Source organism: Saimiri boliviensis, chromosome 3 (assembly GCF_048565385.1).
Source record: "Saimiri boliviensis isolate mSaiBol1 chromosome 3, mSaiBol1.pri, whole genome shotgun sequence".
Taxonomy (NCBI): domain Eukaryota; kingdom Metazoa; phylum Chordata; class Mammalia; order Primates; family Cebidae; genus Saimiri; species Saimiri boliviensis.
Genome location: NC_133451.1, coordinates 47,878,120 through 47,894,973, shown reverse-complemented (window position 1 = coordinate 47,894,973; position 16,854 = coordinate 47,878,120). Strand labels below are relative to the sequence as shown.

At 39.2% G+C, this 16,854-nt stretch overlaps 1 protein-coding gene across 4 annotated transcripts in view; it reads right to left on the bottom strand.

Moving 5' to 3' along the window:
- Positions 1 to 572: 572 nt before the first annotated feature.
- The window catches only part of SPATA18 (spermatogenesis associated 18), a 53,006-nt gene continuing 36,724 nt past the window's right edge, over positions 573 to 16,854 (bottom strand). For 2 of the 4 annotated variants that reach the window (XM_003933631.4, XM_010344178.3), the window contains 7 exons: positions 16,435 to 16,684; positions 14,205 to 14,363; positions 13,193 to 13,368; positions 10,581 to 10,704; positions 7,962 to 8,045; positions 4,826 to 4,871; positions 573 to 4,521 (listed from right to left, as the gene is read on the bottom strand). In XM_003933631.4, coding sequence (XP_003933680.2) covers positions 4,514 to 4,521; positions 4,826 to 4,871; positions 7,962 to 8,045; positions 10,581 to 10,704; positions 13,193 to 13,368; positions 14,205 to 14,363; positions 16,435 to 16,684 — 847 coding nt within the window. In that variant the 3' untranslated portion in view covers positions 573 to 4,513. Of the gene's footprint in view, positions 4,522 to 4,825; positions 4,872 to 7,961; positions 10,705 to 13,192; positions 13,369 to 14,204; positions 14,364 to 16,434; positions 16,685 to 16,854 lie in introns of those variants that run through there. The other 2 variants (XM_074396121.1, XM_074396120.1) reach the window with 1 other exon arrangement.

The window sequence follows — 16,854 nt, the reverse complement described above, 5'->3', positions numbered from 1 at the left end:
TGAGAGCATTCTCTCCATAATCGAAAGTCTTGCTCACCTTTTGTCCTCAGCAAATGCTTCTTTAATGAATGAATGATGAATGAACAAATAACTCTTTTCCATTCCAACTTCAAACTTGTGACCCATAGAGCTAGGCCAATCCTAAGTCTATTATTCTAAAGACATGGTTCTGACACCTGTTCATTGGCCTAAGAAAACAGAAATAAGTAGGAGGAAAATGTCATGCTCAATCCCTAGCATCTCAACCCCAGAAATCAATTGTTGAAGTGTCCAATTCATCAAGTAAAACTCAAGATCTTCAAAAAGTTGCCCAATCACTAGTTTTGTAAGACATATTTTATGCCACATTTCAATATACTTATTTCCATTGTATTTCCAAAATTATGTCTTAAACTACATTGAAATAAACTTGTAACATAACCATTTATTACATTCATTTGTTGCTTATTCAGAAACAATAGAGATAACTGCCTAGTGTTGATAGGCAGTTGTTAGTGATACTAGAGGGTCATGCTGACACCCAGTAGGCAGTTTTTTAAGAGTAAAATTGTCCCACTGCATTTCATTTTGAAATAAGAACATCAGTTCCTGCTTTATTTTCAAGGCCTCCGACCACACCGTATTAAGGCCAACACACACTTCACTGCTTTGGTATTTAAGTGGCATATACTTAATGTCACTTACCATATGGCTCCTGTGCTCATGTTTCAATGACCTCATGTGGTATGTAACATTAGTTTCTTAAAAGCTCCATAGCACCTTGCCTTTAATTATAGGTATGAAATTATTCAAAGCAATATTACTAAGAAATCTTCCACTCGGCCCAAACATTATGGAATGCTATTGGCAGCAATCCACCTCATGAAGGATTTGTGGGGTACTTAAAAGGAAATTAGAATGGCCTAGAAATTGCCTTTACTTAGGAATACAGCAGGCAGAGCACCCAGCTGTGGTCATGGGAGGTGCAAGAACTGATCTTAGGAGCCCGTCCTTCTCCCCACATTCATTTTATTACTAATGGTCACAGGATTATAGGCTTAATAGATCTTTGTTAAGGGACTGAGTAATTCACCTGTGGCTAACATAATTGAGTTATACTCTCTTGTGTACTTCACTATATTATTTTTCTACTATTACCTTTCAAAATTTTTTATGTACAGGTATTTGCCCCATAAATTCATATATTTAAATTCTTCAACTGATATGTAACATTTTCTCTTTTAATTTTGCTCTACTCTATTTTATTTCTTTCTTCCATTATATCTGCTTTCTATGACACAAAAATCACGAAGAAATGCAACTGGACATGACATTAAACTCCATAAAAACCAGAGCCTTGTTCACCACTATATCCCTACAAGTGTATATTATGGGTAGCACAAAGGAGGTGTTCAATAAGAATATGAATGAATACATGAACAAACAGTCAAACAGAGAAACTGATACTGTATGTCATGAAGAAACAAAAAGAAGAGGATAGACTCTTATTCTGAAATAAAAGGCCTTGGAACAAGGCTACATAGTGTACTGGATGGACAGGTTCCTTACATATAAAGTTGAGGACACACCTAGATTGCTGTGAGGAGTAAGTGAAATAACGTAAGTGAAAGCTGCACAAAAATGGTAACGCACTACTCAGAGACAGTGTCTTCAACATGACAATGAGCTGTGAGTAAAACAAAGCTAGCAATGAAAACAACACGGAATCACAGCAATCCCAGGGTCTTCCTCAGAGCAGGGTGCAGTAAGCATTTCTGAATGAATTCGTGGCCCTGGTTTGGGCCTCAGGGATTTACATGGTTTGGTTCTGTGTCCTCACCCAAATCTCATCCCAAATTGTAATCCCCACATGCCGAGGGTGGGACCTGCTGCGAGGTGACTGGATGGTGGGGGCAGTTTCCCAATGCTGTTCTCATGCTACTGAGTGAGTTCTCACAAGATCTGATGGTTTAAAAGTGCTGGGCAGATCCCCCCTTGCGCTCTCTCTCCTCCCGCCTTGTGCAGAAGGCACTTGCTTCTCCTTTAACTGCTGCCATGATTGTAAGTTTCCTGAGGCCTCCCCAACCATGCGGAACTATGAAGTCAATTAAAACCATCTTTTTTCTTATAAATTACCCAGTGTCAAGTAGTTCTTTATAGCAGTGTGAAAATGGACTAATACAGATGGGTAAAGAACATCATGGAACTTGGGACTGCTGAAGAAAAACATTTTATTGCAAATAACTGATAGTTACAAAAACACTTTTTAAATTTTATTGTTAGATGTTAGCCAAAAATCTAGAAACTAACATTTACCCTGATGGCAAAATAAGGCTTTTCATTTTTCAAAATCTCTAAGGGTAAGGTACATACCCAGATAAAATGAGTATAGGTCAGTCTCCTTTGGCTTTGTGGATTCTTTCCAAAAATTTTGAGACAATTTAGCTTTCCCACATCACAGTATACCCAGGCAGGGTGGAAAGCAAATAAACTGAGCTACCTGTGCTTTTTTCCAAATCAGTATATGCACTTGGCTCCTGAAAAAAATTCTGACATATAGGCATTCTCACTACGTAGTGAGATATTAGTGAAGACCTTTTAACTTATAATGCGTAGTAACTGTTGCATGTTTTTAATATACACTTGAATTTTCCAGGAATGTGACTGCTGTGTAAATCAGGGCAAGACTATAAGATTTTTTTTGTTCAAAACATTAACAAGAGTTGCCCACCATTTCAGAAAGTCACATCCAGTGAAAACACTGTGATTTTCTGTTGCCAGTACACTGATCTTCATTTGTGGCTGGTGGCTCCACATACAGGTTTAGGCATCTAATGGCTTAATTTTATCTTCTAGGGTGGTTATACCCAAGCATTTTTATTGAAATAAATTTTATTTTATTAAAAGTTGCTTTCTTTTTTCTGCTTTATATTATAGTTAGGGTACTATGTTCATTGCTTAAAATTATATGTGCACATAGATGATTATATTAACTTTGATTTTCATTTCATATTCAGAATAAAATATTTGTTATGAGAGGTAACATTGAGTCTGTAGGGTTAAGAGAGCCATTGATTTTATCCAACCTCCTCACCCTACAATTAAACCAAGGCTCAGAGAAGTGAAGTAATTTGCTCAAGGCAAGCTGATGACCAAGTCAGCACTAGCAGTTACCTAGGCAGACAGTGCTCCTTCCAGCACACTGCGTTGCTTCAAAGTGATGACTACGTAAATATGCGAAGAGGGCGAACAATTCAACTCATACTTCAAAATGAGTTGGTGACCATCAGCCTCAAGGGTCAGGCACTGAGAGGTCCCCCAAACCTCCAGCACAGGCATAAGATGCTTTAGAGAAGCGGTTCACTTAGTTTTCACCTGAAAAGCATCAGGTGCTGGTTCTGGCACTGAGCTTATACAAAACTCAGCTGAGTTTTTGCCAATTCAATGTCTCTCTCAAAGGCATATGGAGAAAGCAGACATTTGTAAGACTTGTGTTTAAGGCTGGCTTGAAAGTGAAAAAAAGGCGGAAATAATATTACTTATCACAAGAAAGCAACATTCCATTCTTATCTTGAGCGTAAACTTTCAAAAGTATTTGACAGTGAAGAAGTCAAGGGATATATATTCAATTTAAAATCAGTAAATGGTGCCCCTGGTTTTAGGCCTTGAGTTTAAGTAGTTTTGGTCAGATGGAGTTCAACAGGAGGTCTGAATTTGCAAATAACTAGGTAGAACAGGTGAAGAGCATGTCCCAAGAAACTCTGATATATAACACATGCATTAAAACAGTTTGAAATATTCCCAGGAGATATGCATGAGGTAATTAACATTTCGCTCAAAGCTAGCTTCTAGTCAAATCACTGCTCTACATTTATGGAACAAAGAAATTCTCTCTTGGACATTCATTACTCAAATGAACCAAACAGGGCACTCTCTAAATCAGGCAACTAATGGCTCAAAAGCAAGCCAACTAATAATATTTTTTAAATGATCTTCTACACTTAGCCTTAAGCCACTGCTACTAACCTAAGTTCCCCGACCTGAGATTAGGGCTGTCTTCCAAACCTTACAGGGAAATTAAAACACCTAATATTGGTTTCAAACTAAAGCTGATACCAACAATTACAATATTTACCATCCATCTGCAAACTAAAATGATTCATCTTTTCTTTTAGCCTCCGCATGGTCAATGCTTCCCAGTTACTTCACCTAGTTCCCATAAAAGATCCTAGTATTTTAAGATGGAAATCCTGAACCTTTGTAATGGACTTTGCTTCAAATGAATATGATCCTAAACACCTATACAATCGTTTTTATGAAATTAATGGAATTTGTATCTATAAAATAAAATGCAATGTATCTAAAGTTACAAATGCACTAAGCCAAAACATTTAACTCTCTGTGTGGAGTGATACACAGAATTGCCTTTTGACATTATCTTAAGTGAGGTCTGAGGCACACACAGCAGGCAGATGGAGGCACCGGAGAGGCAGCTGTTTCCACACCCTGGAGCAAAGGAGCAGGTCTGGTGATTTTAAAATCCTAGGGAGAAAAATAAACAGTTCATCATTATGGTCACTTTCTTCGATTTTCTTTTGGAGGTGCCTAAATGAAAGAGGTAGTTAATCTAGGTTTATGGCAATGAGGCCTCTTGGTTGGAAGCTCCTCCCACATGACCCATGGGACCTGCCAGGGTACCATCAGCCAGAGGCCCAGACAAAGGTGTGAGGAGGAAGAAAAAGATGCTCCCTAGGAAGCAAAACATTCATTTTGCTGCACAGTGCTAAGGACTAGAAGGAGTATTAAAAAGCAGAAAACTTGATCCATCTGAACTGATCCCACTTACTTGGCAATCCACATCTTATTGGAGAAGGACTCCGACTTCGAGACATCTGAAAAGTATAAAAGAATAACGTGAATTACACAGTAGATGAAGCCCAAAAGATGAATCCTTTTGACATACTTTTTTTTCCTAAAACCAACCAAATAGCTTGCTGAGGTACTTTAGCCCTGTGATATTCCCCTCTTAAGGTCATTGTGATTCTTTTTAGACTTCTGAAGTATGTGGGCACTCAGTTTGGCTTAAATTATATTATTAGTTAAAAGCTGGGTTCAGTTGCCTAAGAGCAACCATACTGAATTCAGTGCTTTCCGGAAAATAAAAATATTTATTAAAATTCACAAATTAAAGGTAAAATGGTGATATAATCTCTGGAAGACTCTTTATAAAAATTTTAAGTCAGAAACTCTGCTCTATTAAGAAAAGTCATCAGGCAGCCAGAAAATCATCATCTTTCAAATCTCACCTTTACTTTCACTAAGCAGAAGGTACTGCACTGGAACCACAAGTCTGTGACAGCCGGTGAGCCATAACTGGCTGACATTATTGTTCTGAGCTTTCAAACGCTCTAGGTAAATAGATGCTGATAAAAATGGAATCCATTCTGTATGAATCAAAACCCCACATATGCAAAAAGTAACCCGACTAAACAAAAATATTTGTACATTATTTTGCAGATATGCCCCGTTTTGTTGTGGCAAGAGGATGATGGAAACAGACAGAAAGCTGGCTGCAGTTTTACCTTTGAGAATATATTGTATTCTCATCTAAAGTTTAAATTAATGTGTTCTTTCTGAGCACAACATGAGAAAGAAAGAGAAGACATAGGGGATTCTCACAGAGGACGTGGCCCAGGGATAAGCCTTTTGATGAGAGTCCAGAGTGGCTGTTGCACAGTAAGTGTCTAACAGTATTTTCTTCTGACATGCCATTTCCTCTTAGAATGGGGAATTATGATTTTCCCAGTATTATGCTCCCAAAATTTCCTTTTTATTTACCAATCCACTAACTGCACTATCGTTTTGCTTTTACCTAATATAAATACATATTCGTGAAAAAAGATAATGAAGCTACATGAAAATCTCCAAGAGGAAAAGGACTGTGTCCGATGCATGACTTTTCCATTTCCCCATCATTTTTTAGGCCATTTTCTTCACTTGAATGTTCCTTCCCAATTTCCTAGCCCATTGAAATTCCATGCATTCTAAAACACCAGATTAAATACTACCTCCCCCATGAACGCCTTCCTCATGACCAAATCTGGGAGGAATCTCTATTTCGTCTGATGACTAGCCCTTTCTGCTTCTTTTGTTGACTATCATGTTGCATCACATTATGAACGTATTGATTTGTAGACTGTATCACATTCCATTAATTTTTTTAAATTATAATAATCTTTCTCTTTCATGTATTTTTTCTTTTTAACTTTTAAATTAAGGCATCTATGTGCAGGTTTGTTACCTAGGTAAACCTTTGTCATGGGGGATTTTTGGACAGATTTTCATCACCCAGGTATTAAACCTAGTACATTAATTATTTTTCTCAATCCTCTCCCTTTCCCTATCATCCTCTGTCTGGAGGGCCTCAGTGTCTATTGTTCCCTTTTTGTGCCCATCTGTTCGAATCATTTAGCTCCCACTTATAAGTGAGAATGGTATTTGGTTTTCTGTTCCTGTGTTAGTTTGCTAAGGATAATGACCTCCAGCTCCATCTATGTTCCTGCAAGGGATATGATCTCGTGATCTTCCTGAATTAAGACCTATTCTGGGAAGAGACCATGTTTTTGTCATTTCTATGTTCCTCCTAAATCTAGCATCCCTCAGTTCCAGGAAGAACGTTTGATAAGGAGCATGCAGGAGTCACAATAGATGCTTATCAAAGTCAGTAAGGAAGCTGGGTCTCATCCACTGCAGGGGTTTTTGTTTTTGTTTTTGTTTTTGTTTTGCTGAGGAGGTTTTATAACTCTGGGGCTATAGCTGTATGCTAGAGACAATTTCAGAAAAGTATAGGGTTGCCAGATGTGATTCTCCTTCTCCACCACTCTCTCTAAAACAAGGTTGAACAACTATTTAAATAATTATTATTTGGAGGAACAGCACATTATTAGCCTATTTGCTGTCCACACATCTTAGTCTAGTCAAAAGGTACTGACTAAATATTTGTGGAATTAATGAATAGTGGTGAATCATAATAAATGTTTTTTTTTTTATCATTTTGGGGGTGGTTGTTTCATTTTGTTTAAGACAGGGTCTCACTCTTTCACCCAGGCTAGAGTGCAGTGGTGCAATCATGGCCCACTGCAGCCTTGACCTCCCTGGGCTCAAGTGATCCTCCCAGCTCAGCCTCCTAAAGTAGCTGCAATTATAGGCACACGCCACCATGCCTGGCTAATTTGGGGGGTGGGGATTTTTTGTTATGCCCAGCTAATTCTGGGGAGAATTTTTGTTTTGTTTTGTAGAGACGATGTTACCCATGCTGCCCTGAAGCTCCCCGGTTCAAGCCATCCTCCCATCTCAGCCTCTGAAAGTGCTAGAATTACAAGTATGAGCCACACTGCCCAGCCCACAATAATGTTTTTAGGGATGTTTTCTTCATAGTTTTAATAGATGTGCTGTTATTTTTTTTCTTTAACTGAAATATTAGCAATCTTTCCAAAAACTAATATACACGAAAAGCTTATTCTTTTTTCTAATTTGAAGTTGAGGACAAATTAACACCTGCAATGCCCTTTAGAAGGTATTGAAATCCAGACCATTTGAGCAATTTCTCCAAACTTATACATGAATTTCTAGAGGAACCAGGCACCTGTGCCCAGATCAGTTGACTAAGGTATCCCATTCACTCTTCAGTCAACTATCTGATCTCCAATAGCTCATTTCATCCAAAGATAAAAATGTAACTATGAAATACGTAAAATCTACTATCCCTTGAACTAAGAAACAAAGATAAAACTACCTCTACTTCTTTCTAGAATAATAAATTCTTTAGCCCACAGTAGTACAAAAGTCAGTTTGGAGCTAGCATAATTGCAACGGGTCCTTTTTCCACCTGTAGACTTACAATCACCTCTTTTGTACTGCTGAAGAAAAAAAGTGTCAGCCATAGATGAATTTTGTATAAAAACGATTAGATAGATATGTACCGTGCTTAAACCAATATGGCTACGGGGGCAAACGGGACTTAAACTCCGGCTTCGACATCGAGTTAGAGGTCGCACCGAATTCCACTTAAAAAAAGAAAGAGACAGAGACATAGTCAGGAGTTTGTGAAAGCTGCCATGGCTTAAAACAACAGGCATATCCCATAGAATGAGAATTCTACTGATATGATTACACTCGCCCATTACTGATCATCTGCACAAGTTATACTTCTTTTACTTCCTATAGCTGCCCAATATTTGGCAATAACTTCAAGGTACTTTTTAAATAGAATCCCATTACAATGAACCTTGGGATATTCTGGTGTTTGGTACCAGTAGAATTTTTTTACGAGTAACCTATTAGAAATTACATAGGAGTTTGAAAGTGCTGGAGAATGTAAGCTCCATGTGGGTAGAGATTTGTATTCGTTTTATTTATTGCTATATTTCTAGCACATAAACATAGTGTTTGGGTCATATAATAACTATCGAATAAATAAATACCATTGGATGAATGAATGAAACACCACTACTGCCTATCTGCTTTCTAACTAAATGAGTAAGCAAGAAGAAAGCTATATTCACTAAAATGAGATTTCACTGGTAAAATCCTTAAAATTTTCCTTAATTCAACCCTTTCTTTTCTAAGTTCTTTCTTTAGGGAGAACTTCCTTATTTTGTTTTAGGGTTGAAGCTTGGGCAAATGTTTGTGATAGCTGATGGGAGAGAAGAAGGAAGTCAAAAGGCAATTGCTATTTGATGTAAAACATAAGAATAGTGGGTATTTCTTCTCCCTCCCTTCCAAACTGCACTGCAGATAAGATCTTAACAGAGAGTGAATGCCGTAGGAGCAGGAAGTATGCTTTATTACAGAACATGTGTAGCTGTCATATCTATAAAACCCGATTTCTATTTCTAAGGGCTCAACCTTCTTTTGTTTAAAGACAGGATCTCAGGCCGAGTATGGTGGCTCATGCCTGTAATCTCAGCACTTTGGGAAGTGGGCAGTTCACGAGGTCAGGAGTTTGAGATCAGCCTGGCCAACATGATGAAACCCCATGCCTCCTAAAAATATAAAATTTAGCCGGGTGTGGTGGCAGGCACCTGTAATACCAGCTGCTCGGGAAGCTGAGGCATGAGAATCACTTGAACCCATGAGCCGGAGGTTGCAGTGAGCCAAGATCACACAACTGCACTCTACTCCAGGTGACAGAGCAAGACTGCATCTCAGATAATTAAAAAATAAATAAATAAACAAATAAAAAGGACAGGATCTCACTCTGTCACCCGGACTGGAGTGCAGTGGCACAATCATGGCTCACACAGCCACTATCTGTCTAGCTCAAGTGATCCTCCCTCCTCAGTCTCCCGAGTAGCTGGTACTACAGGTATGTATCACCATGCCTAGCTAATTAATTTTTTTGTAGAGATGAGGTCTCACTATGTTGCCTAGGTTCGTCTCAAAATCCTCAAACAATCCTCCTGCCATGGCTTCACAAAGTGCTAGGATTACAGGTGTGAGCCATCATGCCCAGCCAATGGCTCAACATTTACAGAACAAAATATTTTAAGATAGTATTCACTGTAATGGGGTTTTTAAGCTAAAAAAATCCTTTTCTTAAGTTCTCTTAAAATAAAATATTCCCCTTCACCACCGTATGTATGAAAGGTGCCATAAAGCACTTCCCCTATTCTCCGGTTCAAAGAGAACAGGAACAAAGATCAGCCAGCTGTTGGCATCATCCTGGACTAAGGGGCTTCGCTTAGCTCTTTCTAGTAAAAACTACCTAACATAAACTATGCAGAATATCCACGCACTACCAGTTCCATCACCCAATCCCCACTACCACATGTACATTCCCATATAATCGTATACGGTACGTAAGACTCCATTTTAAAGGCTGCTCAAGTATTTAACATTCTATAGATTCAAAACATTGTATAACCAATGGATATAGAAAGTAACTTCCCCAAACGGATTGGCTCCTCTCTCCCACCTCCTCTGCCCTCTGTGTCTCCATCCCTCCCATCAATACACATCATACCAAGGAGAGAAAAACAGGGCACATTCACAGTTTCTCAAAATAGAGAACTGTCAGTAAAAATTTGGCAAATCATTTCCTGAAAGTTAATCAATTTTAAGTGCTTAGAATTTTAGAACTCCTCCTATAAGTTCAAAGGGCTTTGGTTTTAAAATATTATAATAACTGTAAGATGGAGTAGGTAAATATGACTGATTCCATCTTCTTTTTTGTTTGTTTGATTTTGGTTGAGATAGGGTTTCTCCATGTTGGTCAGGCTGGTCTTGCACTCCTGACCTCAGGTAATCCGCCCACCTCGGCATCTCAAAGTGCTGAGATTACAGTCATGAGCCACCATGCCTGGCTTCATCTTTTAAATAAAGCAAGAAGCAAAGAAATCACTGCCAGGAAATTACACAGAATTATAGAAGAATCAAAGAAAAGAATCAGTTCTTTTTGAGATCATCTCTATCCTCTCCTTTGTATGAAATCTTATCAACTCTTTATGAATTTCTTTTATAGAATCTCTGGGTTTATAAATGTTCTCGAACTTGTGAATCAAACACTTGGGATGAATTGTCACTATGCAAGGCCACCGTACAAAAGCCCCTCTCTTGGTGACAGCTTCTCCCTTCATAATGACACAGTCATTCTCCATGAGAGCAGGCCACACGTGATAGAGAACTAAGGGAGCAGTGAAATCCGAGTCGTAGCTGCGGCGGTATCTGTTTTAAATACACAAAATGAAAAAGAGAAGTTAAGCAATTATGGAGCATAACTAGGGGGAAACATCAGTGTGAATTTTCATCTTGTATTATGCTCAGATCTAGATAAATATAGATCCTAATTCTGTTATTAAAGAATGGTTGTGGCCTCTTAGAATAGGAACTAATGATAACTGGGACCCAGCATGGATACATTAAGACCAAGTCATGTCAAACTAATTGTAATCCTTCTCTTCTCAGGATTACAGAGTTGCAATTCAGGGAAATGCTGAAGATGTAGACTAGCTATCTGAAATCCCACCGGGCTTCCCAAAGAATTTCTTGTGCTTTGTGGACAAATAAAAGAAATATAGGAGGATGATTAACTTAAGTAGGTGGTTTGGAAACTAAGATACTGAGGGCTCTCTCTCAATCCTGTGATAAATTATCATGTTTATGAATGACTCATATGAGATATAGAAAACATGCTCAAAGATGCAGGTGATTAGCCAAAAAAAAAAAGATGACATTAAAAACAGCTCAACAGACTGAAACAATAAGCTGAGTTTAATAAGATAAAATGAAATGTGAATACATTTAAGGTCCTATAACTGAGTCTAAAAAGTATTTGCACAAATAGAGAGATATATGGTTTAGTCACAGTACAAGTAGAAATATAGCAGGTTTCAGTTGTACTCAAAATGAATGAACACTGTCACAAGAGAAAGACAGAAAGACAGAAAGAGAGGGAGGAAGGGAAGGAGGGAGGAAGAGAGGGAAGAAGGGAGGAGGGAGGGAGGAAGGAAGGAAGGAAGGAAAGAGAAAACTACTGCAAGTTAGCTGAATTAATGAAGAATAAGAATAAAAAGGGTATTAGTCCCTCTAGGCCAGTCATTTACTTTCTTTAAAAGGGGTACTTAGAAGAGCACAGTGCACAGATCCCAAGAAAATGAATCTATTTGTCAAGAAATCCCAAACCTACTTTATATGAAGAAAACCTGAAGCCATGAGGCCAGAAGGAGGAGGATTTGAGTAATTGCTTTCAAATGTACAAAAGGCTGCCAGGGTGACAAAAGGGTTAGCCTTGTTAGGTGAAGTTCTAGAAGTAGAACCAAATCCAATCATTGTTAAAAACTCCAATTCCAGCTGCACAGATGTCCAGTCACACGGGCCAGAGAATGCTCTAGAAGCTGCACATACCCTCTGGTTAAAGGCATGTCAACGAGAGGCCCTATGGAAGTCTTTGATATGTGCAGATTCCATAAACTAAAACACTGAATGGATCTGAGTGGTGCTATTCATCCTCTAAAGGACAAAGAAATAAAGAGAGACAAGTGAAGAGAATGTGCTCTGTAAGGGAATCAAAAAGATCCAACTGCAGTGTAATGGCTAATATCAGCTCTTTCGTGAGTTGATGCATGTTGGAGAAACTAGGAACCGGGCAATGGCAAGAAACTATGGCATGCTGTAAGGCAACGGGAAAGTTCATTATTGCTGTGATTTGCATAAGTGAAAGAAAGTGAATGATTCTGAGTGGTACTATCCATATTCCTTCATCAACAAGCTTGCAGGAATACTGGGCATAACTCTACAACCTGAACAAGAACGCAGAGTGAATACTTCCTGGGCACCCACTTCATGCCAGGCAGCATCCTAAGCGCTTTGTCTGAATGATCTCAACTAACCTTCTACAGCCCTAGGAAGTCGGCATTATAATTTCTGCCATTGGATAGAGAAGAAACTAAGTAAGAGAAAACTTAAGTAGCATGCCTAACATTACACAGCTAATAGGTGGTGGAGCTGAAATTTGAGCCTAAGCAGCATGAGGCCAGAGCCTATGTTCTTAACCACTAGGTTGGCTTCTTTCCAGATAATCTCCAGCTATATCCTGTGATCTCAAGAAGTCACAATAAAATTTTTAAATTAATTGAATGTCTTTTAATGTATAAGGGGAATATTTCCCCTATAAAAGTTGGTGCAATCTACTGGCCCTAGACAAGAGTCAAGAGCACTAAGTTTCAGACATTCGTGTGCATAAGGAATACCTGGGTGCTTGTTAAATTGAGAATTCCTGAGCCCATCTCAGACCTACTGCATAAAATGCCATGAAATGTAATCCAGGAATGTGTATTTTTAACAAGTACCTTGAGTAATTCTGATGCAGGTGATCCACACATCATACTTTGAAAAACCTGACCTAAGTAATGCAATAAAAACCAATAGAAAATAATGCACATTTGTATTTATAAAGCACCTTTAAAAAAAAAGTGTTCTAGACAGGCTCCAAGTCCTCATTAGTTCTCCCTGAAAGACCAACATACTCAATGGAAGATGATTCCAGGAGTGGGTCCTGCCCTTGAGAACAGAGAAGTATATGGTAGGACCTGGAAATCAGGTAGTGTCTGCTGATTTCCCCACCCTAAGTTCTTTTCCCTAAATTGTTCTCAGGAAACAAACCAGACAATGAATTCATGATGAATCCCTTAGCTTCTGCTCCTGTGTCTCTTACTTGCAATCATTAAAAACTTCTCCATCTGCCCCATATGCAATGTCTAGGGGTGGTTCCAAGGCCTGCATTGCAAAGGCAATGCAACATATCTCCTGGATGAAGTCACTGAGGAGACAGAAGTCAACGACAGGAGGGAAGGAAATCTTGGGATTGACATTCATGGCTCGGATCACATCCTGAAAAACAAAAGATGGCATCGCTTTGTTACCACCCTGTGACAAAAACACTCTGACATCCTAAAACTATTAGGACTGATGGGAGGTGGGGAAAGAGCATGTGAGCCAAACGAGTTAAAGCAGAAAACCAGCGCCTGTGCTAAAAGGAGAAAGATGGTGCCGCCCATTAACAGGAAAGGAGGAAAGAGGACACAGAGCAGAAATGACACAGTAAAAGCCAAGAGGGTCCTAAAAAAAATAAGGAAACAGACCTTCTGTGGCTTTTATTTCTCATTTCCCTGTTTTTCCATTCTGGGCAAGGGTATGATGTGCCAACACAGAATTCTGAATTGTTTATAAACCATAATAATCACTATAATAGTTTGTTTTTCTTGAGTGCTATGTGCCAAGTCTTGTTCTAAGCAAATTGCCTACATTGTCTCATTTAATGCTCTCAGTGACTCTATAGAATAACAAACATTGTTACTCCCACTTAAAGATGAGAAAACTAAAGCACAGAGAGATTAACTAAATGTGTAAGATCACACAGCTAGTAAGTGGCAGAGTGAGGAAGCAAATCCATACTTATTTTTCCCAAAGTCCTTGCTTTTAAGAACTATGATACTCTGTCTCCTGAAGAGCCTATCTAAAGAAACTCAGACAATTTCTTCCCCATAATATGTTTAAGGAAGAAACAGTCAATAATGGCAGATGCTACCAGGTAAATTGGATGCTGTTCTTCTCTTCTTTTTCATTACATAGAATTAATACTAACTACTGGATGGATTTCTGAGTTATCAGTACTCAAACAGCAGCAGCAGTAACAAACTAGTCCTAACAAGAGACCCAACACTTACATTGACACTGCTTTGGGAATCATACAGATCAAGGTGACAAACGACATAGTCCGAGACAGCATTCTCAAAGTCATTCGACCCCGCGTAAGATGGTGTCAACGATTTTCTCACACGGATCTTGAAATGTCTGAATGCCATTTTTGCTACATGGAATGCCTCCTGCACATAAAAATGCAGCAAATTTATTTGGTGGAAACAGGTAGGTGAAGAGATGCAAAGCAAGGAATTAGAAAGAATCCAAGCTTCAGCATCATAGTGGTTTCCTGATAACTAAACACAGTTGGTCAAAAACATTTTTTAATCTGGAAAGAAATACATCTCTAATTTTGAAAAGTACATGAACACATATATGATCACCCATGCTCACTAATGTCAAGACAGTTGACCATTGTTCTGGAAATTCTGAGTGCATGAAGCAGGGCATTACAGAGATTGAAGGAAATAAGTCCTCTGCTACAAGCCCATAGCAATATTACATTATTGGTCAAGAAATAAGAGAAAATGATTAGTAGTGTTTATGTCATAAACACATATCAAGACTCAGGCATGTTTCCTGGCATATATTAATTCAACAAATATTTATTAAATGCCTATTGGGTGGTAAGCATTGAGAAAACTCGCTTATGCAAGGAAGATGTGGCCTGCACATTTACAGAGCTTTAACTAATTCAGTTAGTGGTTCTTAATTATTTAAACCAGGGGACAGCAAACATTTTTTTATGAGGAGCCAGACAGCACATATTGTAGGCATGTTGGGCTACATACAGTTTCTGTCTTTGTTGTTGTTGTTGTTGTTGTTAACAACCCTTTAAAAATCTAAACACATTCTTACATTCTTAGCTCTCAGGCAGTAGTTATTTCTCTTAGAAACATGAGTCAGGGGCTGGATGTGGTGGCTTATGCCTGTAATCCCAGCACTTTGGGAGGCCAAGGCAGATGGATCACAAGATCAGGAGTTCAAGACCAGCTTGATCAACATGGTGAAACTCTATCTCTACTGAAAACACAAAAAGTATCTGGGTGTGGTGGCGCACATCTATAATCCCAGCTACTCAGAAGGCTAAGGAAAGAGAATCGCTTGAACCCAGGAGGCAGAGGTTGCCAGGAGTCAAGATGGCAAGATGGTACCACTGCACTCCAGCCGGGGCAACAGAGCAAGACTCCACCTCAAAAAAAAAAAAAAAAAAAAGAAAAAGAAAAAGAAAAGAAAAGAAATATGAGCCAGGTCCAGATACAGTCGATAGGTCATGGTTTGCTAATCCCTGATTTAAATAAATATAGGATAAAGTTCAGTATTTCTGGTAATTCTGTTCTCATACCAATGTTTTGTTTTATTTCTTAATATTCAACAATTCTCCTTAGGAACTCTCAGGATCTTAGTATGGTACCAACCCATAAAACAAACATATTTGTTTTGGAAATTAAGCATACATATGTGCACTTTTTAAATCTGCCATATTCAAATAGCTGATATGTTAGCAGTTTTAATAACTACTCTTAATTAAATAAACAGAAGAGTTAACACAATCACAACCTTCTGATTTTCTTTTAGAACCGAAGGGAACCAAATGACAGCCATTGGCAATACTATATCCACTGTGTGTGCATATGTCCATATTAGACAAAAGGTACAGTGCAAATCAACTTTGTATAAACCCATTTGGGTTAGTCCTGCATTTATGGCATTTATGGCTACTTCTTAAACACCTGGTCAATATAACTAACTAAATAAATATTATAGAACTATTCACATATATATATATGAATAGTTATTGACTGTGAAAATGATTCACCCCCTCCCCAAATATTTGTAATGAAAGAGAAGAGAAGGGAAGGCAAGGGAAGGGAAGGGAGGAAGGGAGGAAGAAAGGGAAGGAAGAGAGAGAGGAAGGAAACAATGGAGGAAGAAGGGAGAAATGAAGGAAAGAAGGAGGAAGGGATGGAGAGAGAGAGGGAGAGAGGGGAAGAGAGAAAGAGAGAAAGGAGGGAAGGAAGGAAAGAAGGAAGGAAGGAAGGAAGGGAAGGAAGGAAGAAAAGCGAAAGGAAGAAGAAAGGGAGTGAGGGAGGAAGGAAAAAAGAAGGGACGAAAGGAGACAGATGGGGAGACTGGAATCTCCCTCACTTCAGTGACCTCAGGATCCACTAGTCTTTGTAAGTTGTTCCATTCATGTCACCCAAACATGTCTCCTGGCTGCCCCAAGGAGCCGGGAGTCCCGCAGGTGTCACATACCACTGTGGCTATGTAGATGACCCGCTGCACAGTCTCAACCTTGTCGAGGCAGCGCCGCAGCAGGCACTGTGAGTCCAGGCGGGCCTGAGAATAGGAGTCACTGAACCGGGACAAGAGGGCAGCCTTGCGCGCCACACTGGACAGCTTGGAGCGGTTTGGGGATGGGCTCCTGACCTTGACAGCAGTGGAGGGGCTGGCAGATCGGCTGCGGCTGCGAGGGGCAGGGCTGGGAGACCGGCTCCTGGAGCACCTGTTGATGATCAAGAATCAGCCAGGGAAACCCTTTGATTTGCTTCTTGAGTAGAGCAAAGATCACCTGGTGGCCATCAGTCCGACCATCTGGAGGCAAAATCCCTCATCTGAGGAATTCAGACGTGATAAGACTTCCCTGTTATCTAAAGCCAGAATCTGGTATCAGCT